This window comes from Chlamydotis macqueenii, chromosome 8 (assembly GCF_036417535.1).
Source record: "Chlamydotis macqueenii isolate bChlMac1 chromosome 8, bChlMac1.mat, whole genome shotgun sequence".
NCBI lineage: Eukaryota > Metazoa > Chordata > Aves > Otidiformes > Otididae > Chlamydotis > Chlamydotis macqueenii.
In genome coordinates this window covers 36161020-36176911 of record NC_141563.1, presented here as the reverse complement: position 1 = coordinate 36176911, position 15892 = coordinate 36161020, and the positions used below count along the sequence as shown (strand labels likewise).

The 15892-nt window shown below is 42.7% G+C and overlaps 1 protein-coding gene across 4 annotated transcripts in view; it reads left to right on the top strand.

Annotated features, from left to right (window-relative positions):
• JAK1 (Janus kinase 1) overlaps window positions 1-15892 on the top strand; it is a 59446-nt gene that overhangs the window by 22103 nt on the left and 21451 nt on the right. For all 4 annotated transcript variants that reach the window (XM_086753021.1, XM_086753023.1, XM_086753019.1 and 1 more), the window contains exons 2-4: window positions 9210-9289; window positions 10151-10349; window positions 12255-12378. In XM_086753021.1, the coding sequence (XP_086609147.1) occupies window positions 9284-9289; window positions 10151-10349; window positions 12255-12378 (329 nt within the window). In that variant the 5' untranslated portion in view covers window positions 9210-9283. The remainder of the gene's footprint in view (window positions 1-9209; window positions 9290-10150; window positions 10350-12254; window positions 12379-15892) is intronic.

Here is a 15892-nt window from a genome sequence, read left to right as displayed (position 1 = left end):
GGCAGAGAGAACTGGTAAAGTTTTGTTTGCTTTTGTTTATGACTTGTTTTAAATGGTGAGCCCTTTGGAGTGAACTTTAACAATATCTTCTCACCACATTAGAAAAAAAAAAAAAAAAGAAAAAGGCAAACCATCAAAAAACACTTACCAAAGTGCAAAGCCACCGCAGGAAGCACACAACTACCAGAAATTTTTGTGACTAAAGTGATCTAGGGGATTCACGTGTCTTGCCATATGCAGAGTAGATGTTGACCACATTGATAAAACTGTTCAAGGCCTTGATAAGTGATTTAAGCGCTTATTGGAGCGAGTTAGTGACACTTATTTTTAAACCAGGTAGACTGCAAAGAGGTGGCAGTATTTCAGTTCGTTCTTCTGAGGGCTACTGTGGCCAACTTGAGGTTGCTCTTTGCCAACGGTAATTCCTGCTCCTGGGGGGGTGCTGGGGTCCCAGAACTGCTTCTGGGCCGCTCAACCCTGTTGCAGGATGACACTGGGCAAATTCTTCCTCTGGGGTAAAGACATTTTGCTGGAGCAAAACCTCTCTCACCTGTTGCTTCTGAGGCCGGGTGACCTGCATGCATGTGGTGGCTGATGGTGGGGGATGCAGAGGATGACGATGGAGCGTGGGGCTTGCTGGCGGTCACTCTTTGCTGCCAGCATTGTTCAGCGCAGCCGGTGCTGCCCGGCTCTGGGGAGGAGGAAGCAGGGGGTGGAGAGAACTGGGACAGGAGTCTCCATTTTGTGATACGATTTGAAAATGAAAAAGGTTAAGAACATCTGTAGCTGCTCTCAAGGAAGTGCCTACAGGGCTGAACACGAGGGAAATGACCCCGTGTGGTTGCTGCGCGGGGAGCTTTGCTACAGTGGTCTGTGAACAGCCGGGGAGCTTTGCAGGACATCTGTGGTCACCAAGAAGTCCCAGCCCCTTTGCACGTTTTACATACTCTCTAGAAAGCTGTAGCCTGTGTGAAATCCGCCTACTCAGGCCGTCGGTATTTGGAGGAGTTACTGCTTCTAATTCTACCTCTCGTGTTAGAGGCTGCAGAGCGGTATGTGGGAGACCCAGGCTGGTTACCAGTGCTGGCACTGATTTCCTGGGTAAGTGGGCACGTCATTTAATTTCTCCTTCTCCTCTACTCATTTGCAGAAGAGACATGCTGATAGTGTTTCTTGTGCCGTCTCAACAGTTTTGAGTTTGCTAGATGTCAGCTGTTTGCTTGTTTTGCTTTGTTTCTTACTAAAGAGCTAGGACATGGTCAGAAATCCGGGTGCTGTCGTAATAAATCTAAGCTTTCTTTTTCCTTAAAAGCAAGTAAAAGGTAGAACTCCCGTGTTGAGGAGCACCAGTGGATTGTGGAGATGGTCGTTGGACCTGAAGGGATGTATCGTCTCAGTATTATGCCACAGGTGATGTAGTGGTTTTGCAGCAGGGGAGTACAAGTAGCCCCCTCCCCGGTACACTCTGTCTAAATAATTACCCAGCAGAATAATGTGGAGTGTGGAGCAGTGCGGTGCCAGGGTGGCACATCTCTAGGACCTGGGGTTCATCTCTTCTCCACATGCACAGACTGCTGAGCAGATGAAATCAGTGAAGTGAATAGGATGGAGATGGGATGGATTGTGGCTTATAAAACTCTTGACTTGTGAAGAGAACGTGGAGGAGAGCCTGTAGATGCATAGCGAGTCCCCAAACATTGGCCGTCTTCGCCAAGCATGTCAGCATGGTGGCATCGCTGAGATTCTAAGGCTTGGGAGAGCAGGGTGAAGTGAGCTTTCTTACTCCATCTTGTTGAAGAGAGGAGCTGTTCTCCAGACCTTCACCTGGAAGGCACGCACAATGAAAGTGCTTCATCTCCCTTCTGGTGGCTTTTCCTGCTTGGGCAAACTGCTGGTAGTTCCTAAATATTCAGGGAGCAAAGGGACCTTGAATTACTAGGTTGTTTTGTGGAGGAGGAAGGTAGGTATTGAAGCTTTGTAGAACTCCTGTCACGTTGTTGGATGATGAATCCCTCTTGTGCTCCTAAACCCCAGCAACATCCTGGCCAGGTGGCTGCTCTTGCCACGTACATGCACGGCACAGTGAGTTTATGATGACATTAGCCTGTTGTGCTCTTCCAGTTCGCAGAGAATGTCACATGTGTTGGAGTGGTTTTTCTTCCATTTTTTTCTGCATTTGCTTCCTCCCCTGCCTTTCTAATGGATCTGTGCAGCGACTGCAGTGTATTTTCCTCTCTGGGAAAATGTAGAGCCGTTCCCTGGGCTTCAGCACCTTCTCGTACACCCAAGTGCCGTGGTGACTTAAGACTTGAGTGTACAACCAAAGACTCTTGGGTTGAAAGAGTTACCGTGCATTAACGGAGCTGCTGTACGTGACCCCGTGTTCGCTCTGCCTGCCGCAGTTGTGAGGCACACTATATTAGATTTCACTGAAGTTCTAGCTTTTAACTGGAGCATGAAGAGCACATGCGTAGTCTTGCCCCATCCAGTTCTAGTGACCTGATCAGGATCACTTGCCAGTTAAGCTCAGAAGGAACAAGCTTTGCACACCCTTAATGCTTTCTCTTCCAAGAAAACGTGGATTTGGAGGTTTTTGCCGCACCGACTGATTTTCTTGAAAGGTTTTGCACACATCTGAACTGAACTTCAGGAAAGCCCTTAAATCAGTGCAGTGCCACCAGGAAGAGGCCACGTTTCCTGAAGATCTGCTTCATTGCTGGGAAGATGATGTGGCTCTTTGCCAGAGAACTTCCATAACGTCTGAAAGGTGCTAGTGGCACGCTAGCGCAGGCATGGAGAGGGAACGTAGGTAAGCGGTGTGGAGGAGATCATAAAGGAAGGAAGAAGATCATTAGTGCTGTGTCCCCAGGCAGGAATAAAAAGATTGTCCGTGTCAATCTCTCTAAGACTGGAATCCCCCTTCAGTCCGGTTAGCATCAGTCTGAGTAATAAAGTTCTTTTTTAGATGGTTGGCTTGTGGTGAAAAAAAAAACAAACAAACAAAAAAAAATAAACCCCAACTTTCCTCTAGTTTGCATGTAATAGGTCTTGGAGTATTGGCTACATGGTAATTACATAAAAATCATGTCATTGTTTGGTAGGTTTCCATGATGGCTTGAAGCTTGGTATGTGAACATATTTGTCTCCAAGGAAATTGATGCCGCTTTTGCTGATAAGTGGTTAGTATTGGCTATACAAGGATATAATACAAAGGATAGAAGAAGATAATACAAGGATATGATACAAAGATGCTGAGAGGGCTGGAGCAGCTCTGCTGTGAGGCCAGGCTGAGAGAGCTGAGGCTGTTCAGCCGGGAGAAGAGGAGGCTCCGGGGAGACGTTATAGCGGCCTGCCAGTGCCTAAAGGGGGCTACGGGAAAGATGGGGAGAAACTCTTCAGTAGGGCCTGGTGTGATAGGACGAGGGGTAATGTTTTTAAAATAGAGGGAGGTAGATTTAGATTAGATTTTAGGAAATTTTTTTTTACACTGAGGATGGTGGAGCACTGGCCCAGGTTGCCCAGAGAGGCGGTGGGTGCCCCATCCCTGGAAACATTCCAGGCCAGGCTGGCCAGGACTCTGAGCAACCTGATGTGGTTGGAGATGTCCCTGCTCCTTGCAGGGGGGTTGGACTGGGTGGACTTTGAAGGTCCCTTCCCACCCAAACCATTCTGTGATTCTGTATTAGGCTTCTCAGGAATTGTGTCACTTAAAGTTGTTATTATACCAGAAATGGTGGGTGAGAAAGAATTAGGTACACGTTTATAGTTTAGAAGCAAGCTATAAAAATTTATGGTCTCTCCTGTTTTCCTGGAAGCCCAGTCTTTATCCAAAGGAACATCAGGCTGGAAAGATCAGCTAACACAGGAAAATGTGAGTCTGTGTGGGTGTGCGTGCTCGCCCTTCTGCAACAGCCATTGCCGATGGGACAATGCAGGTGGTAAATTAACACGCAGCTTTCTGAGCGAGCCGAAAAACTTCTTTCCACATCAGTGACACGTCACGAAATTCGGAGAAGTAGCTGCAGTTGCGTTGGAAAAGCACAGGAAGCAAGCACAGTTATTCCTTGTAGTGCCACAGTGAGTAGAGTGGGTTCATAAAGCGTTGGGTCCAGTCCAAAGCCGTCGGTAAGCGAACGTGACAGCAGTCTGCCTCCTCTGCTTTTTGGAGCTAGACTGCTAAAAATGGAACTATATAATATCTGTTAATACAAGCATGTGAATAATGAAGGCTGGCTGACATACCCGATCATATACACGCTATTTTTCAGTTCTTAAGAAGTTTGCTGCACGTTAACTGTTTTTGTTGAAAATTTCCATTATGTCTTCTCTCAGCCTGATTTTTAAAACGCAGTTTTACAACACAGATCACTCATGTCGCAGAATGAATACTACAGAAAAACCCAAGGGGAATTAGTAATTCTGGGTTTGGGGCAGAAGTAAACAGCCTGTGGTGAGATCGCTCTGAATAAAAGAATAAAATAAAATAAATACTGAACTGCACATTCAGCGAAAGAGTCCTGTGGAAAAAAAATAGCATGTGATCGCGTACATGAAGATGATGAAATATTGCATGTGCACAGAAAGGACCCACATACGGTTAAAAAGTCAACGTCGTTCTGCCATGCGTTTGCATTCTTCAGTTTCCAGAAATAATACTTTAAAAGCTTTTTTTCCTTCAGTATGACTGGAAAAACCATCCCCAGAGAAAAGCACTGATAGTAGGTGTTCTAGTTATCCTTAAATTATTTGTTATTGGTGAATGGGAGTGTTGAGAGCTGAGTTAGCGCAGTGAGCAGATCCACAGGTCCGAAGAAGACATGGGCACCGTTGGCAGCAGGGAGGGAGGCACTGAGCCTCTACTTTAAACTTCTTTAAAAAATTTCTACCTTTTTCTTTCCAGTGAGCTTTAGTTAATCAAGGCTGGTCCACCTGCGGTGGTCATCGTTCCTTCCCAGGGCTGCTGTAGGAGGGTGGTTGGTCAGCGGTGCGATGGCCCCTTCAGTGATTTGGGATTTTAATCTGCTGTTTCATCACTGTTTGCTATCATATTTTTTCTCTTGTTAAAATTTATGAAGTTAAGTAGAGCGCCTGGTGTAATTTTAAATGAGTCTCTAGTAGGTTATGCTAGATTACATGCTGTATGGGCTCTGACAAGTTTCTTTACTGGCACGTTGAAAAAAAAAAATTGACAACTTTTGGGCTGACACGACCTATGAATCCTACAAAAATGACATGCCCTGCACACTTAAGGAAAGCCTTTCTGTTAGTTTCTTGGCATAAGCAGTCGTAAACATCCCCTGGATCTATCCCTGTCGTGAAACCAGAAACTAAATTGGCCAAGAGGGGAAGAAAAAGAGGAAGAGCTTGCAAACGGTGCTGCAAACAGAGTTCTGGTTTGATCGGATTTTGCCCGGGATTTTCCTCTCCTCACATTTTAGGGACTTTTGCCTGCAAAACAGACATTCCATCTTTGCATCTGGCTTCCATGATCTTTGTTTCTGGTGGAAGCGTGGGCAGCACGGGGGCTGAGGTGTAGTAGCGCCGGCCAGAGTCTCCTTTTCCTGTCAGAACTCCCCAAAACGAGCAGGAAACAATTTAAATCCAAGCAGGTCTCAGTGCGCGGGTTTGCCTCGGACGCAGTGTGGGAGCGCGCCAGGGAGTTTCTTCTCCAAACCTGTGTGAGCTTTGTGTTTTCTCTTTGCCTGTTAAAATGTTCTATGAGTGGAAACCAAGGGTTTCCTTCTGGTTCAAGGAAGATTTGCAAATAGTTTCTAAAGTATATAAGTTATCCTCCTGCCTTTTCTTTCCTTGATTTTGGAGGCATACAGGATTGTTTAGCAAGTAATGTTGAACATTTGTTTTTTTTCCTGTAGAAATGCTGGGGCTACTCGGCTTAAACCACTCTGCTTTTACTGAGGAGATCTTGGCTGTGGCAAGTCGTGGCAGGAACTTGAGTTTTTACCAAATACTGTTGTCTTCCAGATATGGAGTGGTTTAATAGCTAAACTAGAAACAGGCTGATTTTGAACAATCTGCCTTCTAGAATTCCCTCTCCCTATTTTTTAAATTTTCACCTTTCTGATACCAAAATCCTATGAGGGTCTCATCCGTGTATGAGGAAAAAAAAATACTTTCTATGGCCCCAGATTGGTTCATTGACTTTCTCCGAAGAAATGACATGTGAGTTTTGGCAGTTGTGGGTGCATGGGTCTGGTTTTGTGCCTGTGTGAGCCCAAAATCACCGAGTTTGTGGTTGTAACCCTTGTGCAAAGGATGAGTCATTGTCCCCCTCTGCTGGTGGTGCACCGGGCTGGGGATTTGCTCACGCTGCCCAGCTGAGTTCCTCTGTGACGGAAATACCGCGTTTTATGAAGGTGGCGGGTATGCGTGTATGGATTGATCAGGATTTTAAACAATCAGAGAAATCCTTTGCTTTGAGGAGCGCTCAAAAGGCTGTAATGCATCAGCTTTCACGGTGTAGAGCCGTACCTTGAGAAGAGCTATCCTGCCTTCCCCTAAATATTTTGCAGCATGCGTTGCGAAAGACTGTTTCCACCCTGAGAAACAGAAATCGGGTGAAGAGAAAATGTGCTTTGAAAAAAAGCAAATGCTGTCCTGTCAGTGAGGCTACTGCCAGAAGAGACCAAGTGCATCCCTGTCGTCCTGCGCCGCGTGGCCTGGAGTAGTGCTGCTTGGAGAGGATGGGTTCAGCTTTGAGAGACGCTGCAAGGATGAGCAGGGGAAAGTGGATTTTTTAACGCAGGAAGAGACCGGTGGAGCGTGGCACAAGCCAAGGGAAATGCAGTCTGAGAAAGGGTACATCTGTAAGTTCAACAGGGAAACACTCACCAGGGAGGGGGATGATACGCAGGAGGCTCCACTGAGGCTCGGAGACCTTTTAAGTGGCAAAGGATAAAAATCCCCTTCAGATTTCAGAGATGAAGCATGAGGGCTGTGTAATGTGATGCCGAAGATTGCAGGAGACCAAACTGCGCTGGCCGCGGGGAGCTCTGAGTCACGCACATGGGACTGGCGTGAGCCTCGCACGGGGGACACAGTTGCACGGCGGGGAACAGTCGCGTGGCTGCCTGTACGTGCCTGCGGGGTCTGGAGGAGCAAAGAGTTGCCGTAACACCGTCCCAGCTGTCACCGGGTGCCGTGACCTGCGCGTACGGTGATACTTCTGTGTAGGACTTGGTGAGAGATGCTGCTCCTAAGGCAGAGCAGGAATTTGTCTTGTTCAGCGCAGACTTTTTGGAAGATTAAGGTGTGTTTTTAAAAAGGTGAATTCCTGACACTGAGCATGGGAGTACCTGGAAAACTCATTAATAAGTAGTAAGTTAGAGATTGGACACTGGTTTGTTTGGTTCGTCCCCAGAAGCGTATTGTAAATGAAGCAGCACTTAAGGTTCTGTTGTATTCTGAGAATGGCTGCTGTGATTAGAAACAAGAGTGTGAGCTGTTAAGCAAAACCAAAGAACGCCATGTTGAAAAGCAACTATTTTGGTTTATGAATCTGCAAGAAGGCAATGGTTTTATATTTTGCTTCATGTTTTAAAATGTCTGGACAATCTTTTTAATATTATGCCCGCACAGACATTAAAATGTCTTGAGTTTCAGTTAGAAGATAGGTTGTTTAAAAGGGAGTGTTTTAAATTAGATTAAAGCTAGTATCTTTATCCTTTTGCGTTTAAATTTTCTGGTGCTGTGCAGAAATAATTACTGGCTTGTCGGCATATTCCAGTAATCATGCTCTCAATTACTTCTTCCCCATATTATTGCCGAAGGAATGTGTCTGGAAGCTCAAATTTAGCATTAAAGTGGCACGGATGGCAGGAACGTGCTGTTTAATTGTAAATGTATGCTGTGCTGTTAAATGTTATTTTTTTTCTAGAATAGTATCATGTTTGCTGGGCGCTTTCCAAGCACAAGGGAAGCTTGTGCGGTAGTGTCAGGCTTTCTCCAGACCAAGCCTAAGGCTTGTAAAGCCGTGTTTATTGAAGCTCTGCTGTATCAGATTAAGGCCTAATGCAGCAAAAACAACACAGATTTAGTTCAAGTACGCTTTGGCGGAGATAGGGAAGAAGAGGAAAAGGAGAGATGGAGAATATAGATAGAGGAGGCTTTCTGCCTCAGATGAGCGATGGGCGACCTTTACCAAAGCAGCAATACTGTCATGTTTAGTTTAGACACACGTTATCACATCTAGTTTACCGTCACACTCAATTAGTGACTGCCCCAGGAGAAACAAGTGGAATGGTTTCCCCTTGGGAGTGTGGAGCTGTGGCTGATGGACAGTGACGCGGGACTGTTGCCAGAGCACAGGAGTCTCTCTGGAGATGCAGACCAGAGTCCCACATCCTTCTTCTCTTCAAGAAGTCCAGACTCCTTCCTCATCTGGCTTATTCCCATGCCAGTGGGAGGGGAGCGGCCTGTCTACCTTTGGAAAGGGACATACAGACGTGCCTTCCAAGCATGCCAACTCTTTCACTGGTGCTCCATGCTCCACCGTCAGGACTGGGACTAAGGAGGCTTCTTACCAATGCCCGCTTCCTAAGTATTCCTGTAGCGTATTGTGGATTTTGTAGCTCTGGCATCAGACAGTACTTCAGACAGAGGCACTGTCATGCCTGCCATTAAAAAAAGATGGTATTGATATTTTCTAGATTTGCTTCAGGTGATAAGGATAACCGGTAACTTTGGGTGGGAGTAGTTTTGCAAACCAGCCCCAGAATACTGAGGTGGTTTGTGGTTTTTAATAAGGCTTAAGAAAAAAAAAAAAGCAGGCTCTTGGAAGGTGCCTGCTCTTGGGAGGTGCCGCCGCTGCTTGAAGGCGCTGAAGTCTCGAGCTGCACTCCTTGTGAGCAAGGTTCCCGTGAGAGCAATACGTGACCCGTGCAGTGGTACTCCCTTGAGTAGCTTCCTTATTTTCTGCCACCCACCTAAGGCTCTGTACCTTTCAGAGAGCAAAGGATAATAAAACAAAGAGTTTTTTGTTTGCATCTCAACTGGTGCACCCAAAGAGTCAAAAGAAATCAGTAGACTTGCGTAGACTCTTAGAGGTTGAGGCTAGATCTGGATCTGCGTTATATTAATGGAAAGATTCCCTCAGATTGCAAGTAGCATTTTTTCAGCCTAACCTTATATTTTGTACCTCAAACTGTACAAAGCCGTTCCTGACAATTTTTTTTTTTTTTTTTTTTTCTTAGCTGGAGTCAAGTTGCTGTTGGAGAGCGTGAAGATAATCCATTTCAGTTGCGTAGAGGATCAGACAGTCACATAAATGCAGGTGTGTTGGCTTTTGAGGTTGGCTTTGTTTGTTTTTCGGTGGGCGGATTATTTTCATAAGCTGTAGAATTGATGGTTTGGGCTTTTGTTTTTAATTGAGTTAAAGCTTAGTAAAACATGGAACACAGACCGTATAATACCTGGAGTGTGTGTTCACGTATTTCCTTCCCACTCTTTCTGTTTCAGCACTGGGTATAAAATGCAACACACGTTTTCTTTTGAGTCAGAGCTGTCTTGTATGCATTCTCACCAGTCTGAAAGCTGTTGCATGAAACCTGCTTAGTGCTACTCTTTCCTTCTGGAGAGAGAGAGAAGTGATAATAAAAAATAACTCTCCAATAAAGCTTGTTTCACCATGACTCATTTAAGTATCAGGAGTTTAAAAAACAAAGGGTGAGAGGGGAGAAAACCTATCAGAAATATTTAGCTGTTAGAGAAATTCTAAAAAGAGAAGCTAACTTTTTTTTTTTTAAAAGGAAATATAAATCGTGCTGTTTATATTACCCAGCCTCAAGTATATGTTTTTCAGCCAGTTAAGTGCTCAAGGATGTGAAAGTTATGCTGTTACAGTAAGAAGAGAAACCACCTAGAATAGTTGTGGAACCACTGGAACAGAAGGGAATTATTTGGAACAAAGTTACCAGAAACAGAATAATCATTGACATTTCTTTTTTCACTTTTCCCCTCATTTGTGAAAAGTACTGATTTTGAATAATGAGGTCATCAATGTGAAGACTTTGAGAAATGCTGTGTCTAGCCCATGATAGCGTGCAGTAGCCTCCCTTAAGCAACAGATTTGTGTTCTGACAGGTATTCAAACTCTTCTTCACATTTTCCTTAACTATATTCCCTCCACTTTCAGTATCTAAACGTGAAAGAAGATTGCAAAGCCATGGCTTTCTGTGCAAAAATGAGGAGCACAAAGAAGAGCGAAGTAAACCTGGAAGCTCAGCACCAGGGTTTAGAAATACTTTTCTACCTGCAAGATAAAAATCCCATTTGTTACACCAGTGGCGAGTTTACCTCGGAGGAGCTGTGCATTGAAGCTGCGCAGAGGTGTTGTGAGTATATGGATTTTCTGTAATTCTTAGTGGCAAGGCCCGGTGGTATCAGAAGTGATATGTCCTTCTGTGCGCATAAGTCAATGCTTGTAGAAGAAATATGCCTGTTAGGTAGTCTTGGGATGGAAACTTTTGCCCAGGGTCTGTTTGGTGAGTTCTTAAACCACTTGAAGTGGAAGGACGGGTGGGAGAGACTGTCTTGAGATTCATCTAGAGGGATGATCTGCCACCCTGGTATTTGGCAGATACACGTGCTGGTTTTTTTTTTATTTTTTTTTTTTATTTGAGTGGGATGATGAGGTTTCTTTCAAGAGAAGAGCGAACACCATATACAAATAAGTTAGCACAAAGCTGGGTTTACCTCCTGTGCTAGTTGGTAAGCCTCTCAGGATCTGTCCCATGTTATAAAACATTTGGAGAGGGCTAATGAGAAGGAAAAAAAACCCTATTTGCTAGTTTTCCAGGTTTAGTTTTCTGTTACTTGACATTTCTTTGCAGAGAGTTACGATGTCTGCAGTATTAATAATTCACCAGTTAAGATAACCTGAGCCGCACACAATTGCAGTAATACATAAATGTATAATGAAGATTTCTTGCTTTGTCACTGCTCCCTGACTCAGCAAAATACCTGAACATCTGTGTAACTCCACTGGAATTAGTGGATTTAGTCTGTGTTTGAGCCTCATGAACCAGTGTACTTTCATATTTACAATTCTAAAGTTCTTTCCTGCCCTGATCCCAATTTTGTGTTCCCCAAACTTCATGGAACACTAAATATTACTGAGCTGATATGGGAGTGCTGAATCTGGCTGTGTAAACACACAAACTGGGCATAAGTTTTCCTGCAGCTTTAAAATGTTTCCTTTTCCCATGCCGTCTTGGTTCTTGTAACACTAAGTACCGTTCATTTCATTTGCCTGATTGCTTCTCTTCCATTGGAAAGGCAGGAATTATGGGAATCTGAAGGATAAACCTCGTCAAATAAGTACTTATGTTGTTTTTAAATTGTTTTAATGAGAATGAGAAGTACTTAAAACCCACCTGTTTATGTCAGCATGTGAGAGCTGTGAGCTGCTGCTGTTTATATGGGCGTGAACCCACATACTGTGCAACTGCTCCCAGTAATTCGTGTCGGAAATTTAAAACCTTTGAAGAAATGACTTAAACTGAGCTTCCCTTAAGGGAACTTCTTGCAGCCTTGTCTCGCTTTTCACCAAGTCCACAGGTACTGCCTCCTGTTGAGCAAGGAAACTGAAGCAAGGAATTTAAACAATGGTAGACCTGCAAACGTACTGTAGCCTGTTTTTGTCTGGAATGATGTAAATGCAAAGGTTAAAGCAGGTCAGCCTAGACATACAAGTCAAAGTCTGTTCTTTGTTGGAAAACCCTCTGTTGAATTAGCAAAGAATGGAAAAATGACACGTTACGCTTTCTGCTTGTTTGCAGAAGGGGATTTTCATCATTTCACTAAAACCTTCTCTTTCAACTATGGGAGTAAAATTTATTAATAAAATAAAACAGAGAACAAAGTTGTGGCATTGCTGGCTGGTTTTGTTAAATCACCCATTCCTGTGATCTGGAAAAAGTGGAGATTTTTAAGTCATTTCATCTTAAATTCAGACCTTTGGCAAAATCAGGATTTCAGAATAACTTTAATGTTAGAAATAGCTGAAGTGATACGCTGTTTAATACACAATAAAACCAGTCGACTAAACCAATGCACAGTTTGCAATTCCACTTTAACCGTAGCTTTCCTGGTGTTTGTTTTAAACTGATTCTAGTATCAATTGATTTTTATGGTCTGTTTTGCAAGATCAGATATTTATTTCATGCGTTTGTATTTTTGAGGTGTGCATGTGTACTGTAGCCTTGTGATTCTTGCATTTGTTTACTTTTCTCTGACAGCTATATCTCCTCTATGCCACAATCTCTTTGCACTGTATGATGAAAACAGAAGACTCTGGTATGCACCAAACCAAGTCTTTAAGGTAGATGAAAAAACGTCACACCGGCTCCATTATCGAATGAGGTAAGCGCAGAACATCTGAAAAATGATTCCTTAGCCATATGTAGATACTATAACTCTTAGTGCTGAACTCACTGAAGAAGCAGGAAAGCAAAACCAAAAGAAGCAGCTAGCTTTTCGCAGCATAGATGAGAGATTAACAGGAAAAGCTTAAAATGTCTCCTGATTTTTTTTTTCATCTTGCTATACAACCTTGAAAAAAAGCCCCAGAAGGTGAAAAACCACAAGAACCTGTATCCACGAAGCTGTAGGTGACTGAACGAGCTAAAAGCTAAATTGAAAAAAAATGGCTCAAAAATGTTATTTTATTATGTCAGTGTTTTACATGTTTCAATTCCCATTTGAAGCGTTCAAAGTGAACTGTACTCCTGCTGAAGTCAACGGGAATTTTGCTATTAACATGAAAGGAAAAGGCAGCATGCTATGGCTTTTGAAATTCTCTTCTAGGACTGCAGGGGAATCTCTCTGCCCTTGCTGTGGGTGGCATATGTGAGATTGGAGAAAGCGACAGAAAATAGAAACCATTGTTCCCAGGATCTTTATCTGACATGTACCATCAGCTTGAACTTCAGGTGTCGTTCCTAAAATACAGCACGTAGCCTGCTGAGGTTTCTGGGGCTGAATGGGTACATCAGCCCTCACCCACTGGAAAATGCCAGCAGTAATGCTGACTACTGTTGAGCACTCTCACATTCTATCTGAAGGAAGGATGTCCTCCTTTTAGGATTTGATAGAAATCCAATTCTGCCCGTTACACTGCCTTCTTTTTTGATTTTTTTTTTTTTTTTTTTTTATTCCAACTTATCTTCTTGCATCAATATGAGCTCTAAGTGTATGACATAGGAGAAAAATACATGGAAAAAGCTTTACTTCCAGGAATAATTATTCTATAAACTTTACCTATCTTCCTAAAGCAAGTCCACAGATCATTTTTATTGATTCTTCAAGGTACAACTGTACATAGAGCTTATTTTCTTAGTTTTCCCTCTTGCCTTAAAATGTAATACTGACATACATGGTCAGTTTGGGCTATAGAGAAAAAACTAGAGGTGGTAATATAGCTGTCTGCATTTTAACATCTTTTTCCTGATGTCTCTAGTTAGACAACATGACTGTCACTTGTACATGCTCATGAGAGAACTTGCATGTATAAACCTCAGGTTGTGCATCCAAACCATTTTTTTAGGCTTGTTAGAGAATAACAGCCAGTTTGTTTATACAGGTAGAACGAGAGAGTTTTGAAAACGTCATCTTTGCACTGGAAGGTGTTTCAGTCCCGATTACATTTGTGCCAGACTGGAATTGTTACTGTTGTTGGATGAACTGTTACGACAAAAAAAATACTGACAGTCAACAAAAAGATCTTTGCTTTTCAAATAATTATAATAGTGATACCTATTTTTAGAAGAGAGAGAGGATATTATAGTCTTTTCTCTCTTGTTCAACACAGTCTGTTAGCAGTGTTAATGACTTAACCTCAACCGATCTTGGATGTCAACGGCTGTGATTAAGTTTGGCAGATAAACACCATGCAATAATGGAACTGAGTGACTGTCTCAAAGAAGCTCTGAGAACTCTACTGGCCTCTTACAGAGCATTAAGTGCCCTTTCTGCTTTAAGAGATCAGTCAGATTAACCATATACTGAATAGTAAAAAAAGATTATTGGTATAATGTGAATCTGAGACGTTTTCCCCTGATAATGAAATTCTTGGGTGTAGTCTGCTTTTCTCCGTAAAAGAAGGTGGTACTTCAAAAATGTGATTGTGGGTGTTTAATCATCCGATCAGAAGTCCGATGCTAGTTTTAACTCAATTCCTAAAAAACAGTTTCCACTGTGTTTGGTGTTTATATGTTTCTGCTTTGGGTGAATGGTGAGAGCTCTTTCCAGATACTCTTCCTGCTGCAGGAACAGGTAACACCACCTTCTTTAAAATGCCTTGAGCAGCTCTCTCTTCTAAATCTTCTTTGGCTGTTCGTAACTCTATCCAATTTTAGGTGTACGGGCAAACTGACTTTATGTTGAACTTTATTTTCTGATCTATCATTTTACAGAATGAAGCTGGAAAATGCCCTACTTTCTAGATCTAGAAGTTCTGGTGGTTTATTTTTTTTAAGCTTTAGAGTTGGGATTTGAAGTTTGGCATGGGTGTCTCTTTTGTCAGATATGCTTCATGCGTGAAAACTGGCAATCTTTCGGCCAGTAATATGTATTTAAAATAACTTAATGTGTATTTAAGAAGAGACTATGTGAGTTAAGTGCTAAAATCTAAAGATTCCCATCTCCCTAGGAATATTGTAGTGTATTGGTGAAGTGGTATTTTCCTTTCTTTCATTTCTGATCTACTGTGTGTCTTGGCTTGGGCACCTGAACTGAGAGCAGAGCTGGGGACTGAAGAATTGCAAGCAATACAGGATTGCGAAACTGCTCTCTAAATGAATATCGTTTTTTCTGGGCTCTGCAAGAGGCAGGATTCCTCTTGAAAAAGGAAAATGGTCTGGGCTTATTTAATAGTGCAGTGTATTAGACTGTATATAATAATTTAGAGACTCAATCATTTTTTTATGTGGACAAGCTTATTTCTGAAATTTCATTACATGGATAGGTTTGATTTAGTCGTGTTCTGTTAAAATTATATATATAAAAGGAAGGTATGTGACTGTGTAGTTTCAAATGCTTTTAAATGCTTGATTTTCCTTCCACTGCTGAAAGCTTTAGATTTGGTTTCTGACTGTGCGGACTTCCATCCACCTCTTCCCGTCAAATTTCTGCCAGTTCTGGTAATATTTTAAAAGGGCTTGCTTTTCACTAGGAACTTTGTAAGTAGCCCTATATTTCTTTCACTTGCCTCAAGTTAAAAAAAAAAAAAAAGACTATGACATAAGAAACCACAGTATTTTGTAATATCCTGGACTAATTAGCACACTAGTTGATGGAGGAGGAGTTTAACTGTTCCATAGCTGGACTGTGTTTAGGCCAGAGGTAGCAGTGTTTCCTGGTGTGGGGGAGGAACCCAAGGCACGTGTTTCTGGAAACTTGGGAAAGAAGGACAATCAGAGCTGCTGGAGGTGAAGGAGAACAGCACGTTCCCATCCAGCGTTTCTAGCACTCAATTCTTACCACAACTGGAAAGCTCTTGCTCCTGTTTCTGTTTGTGAAAGTGGAATAGTAATAATCTATCTCCCCCTTACCACAAGTCCATCGGTCTCTTCAAGGCAGAGACTCTCCTTCTTCATTTGTATGGTTCCTCAAACAATGGGGCTCTAATTTTTATTGTAGCTTATAAGTGTTGTCTTAATCAGTGCAGTTTAATAGAGAAAGGAGCAAGTTCTCCTCTCCCTTACAAACAATACACAATACCTTGCCCATAATTATTTTCAGGAAATACCAAAAGAAATTGAGTTATTAATTATCACTCCTCTTATAAAGCAGCGTACAGAAACAAAGTAATTTCCTGGAGGCAGAAGGGTTTGCTTTGCTTTGCTTTTTATGCTTCAACCGAAGGAGTTCTGCTGTA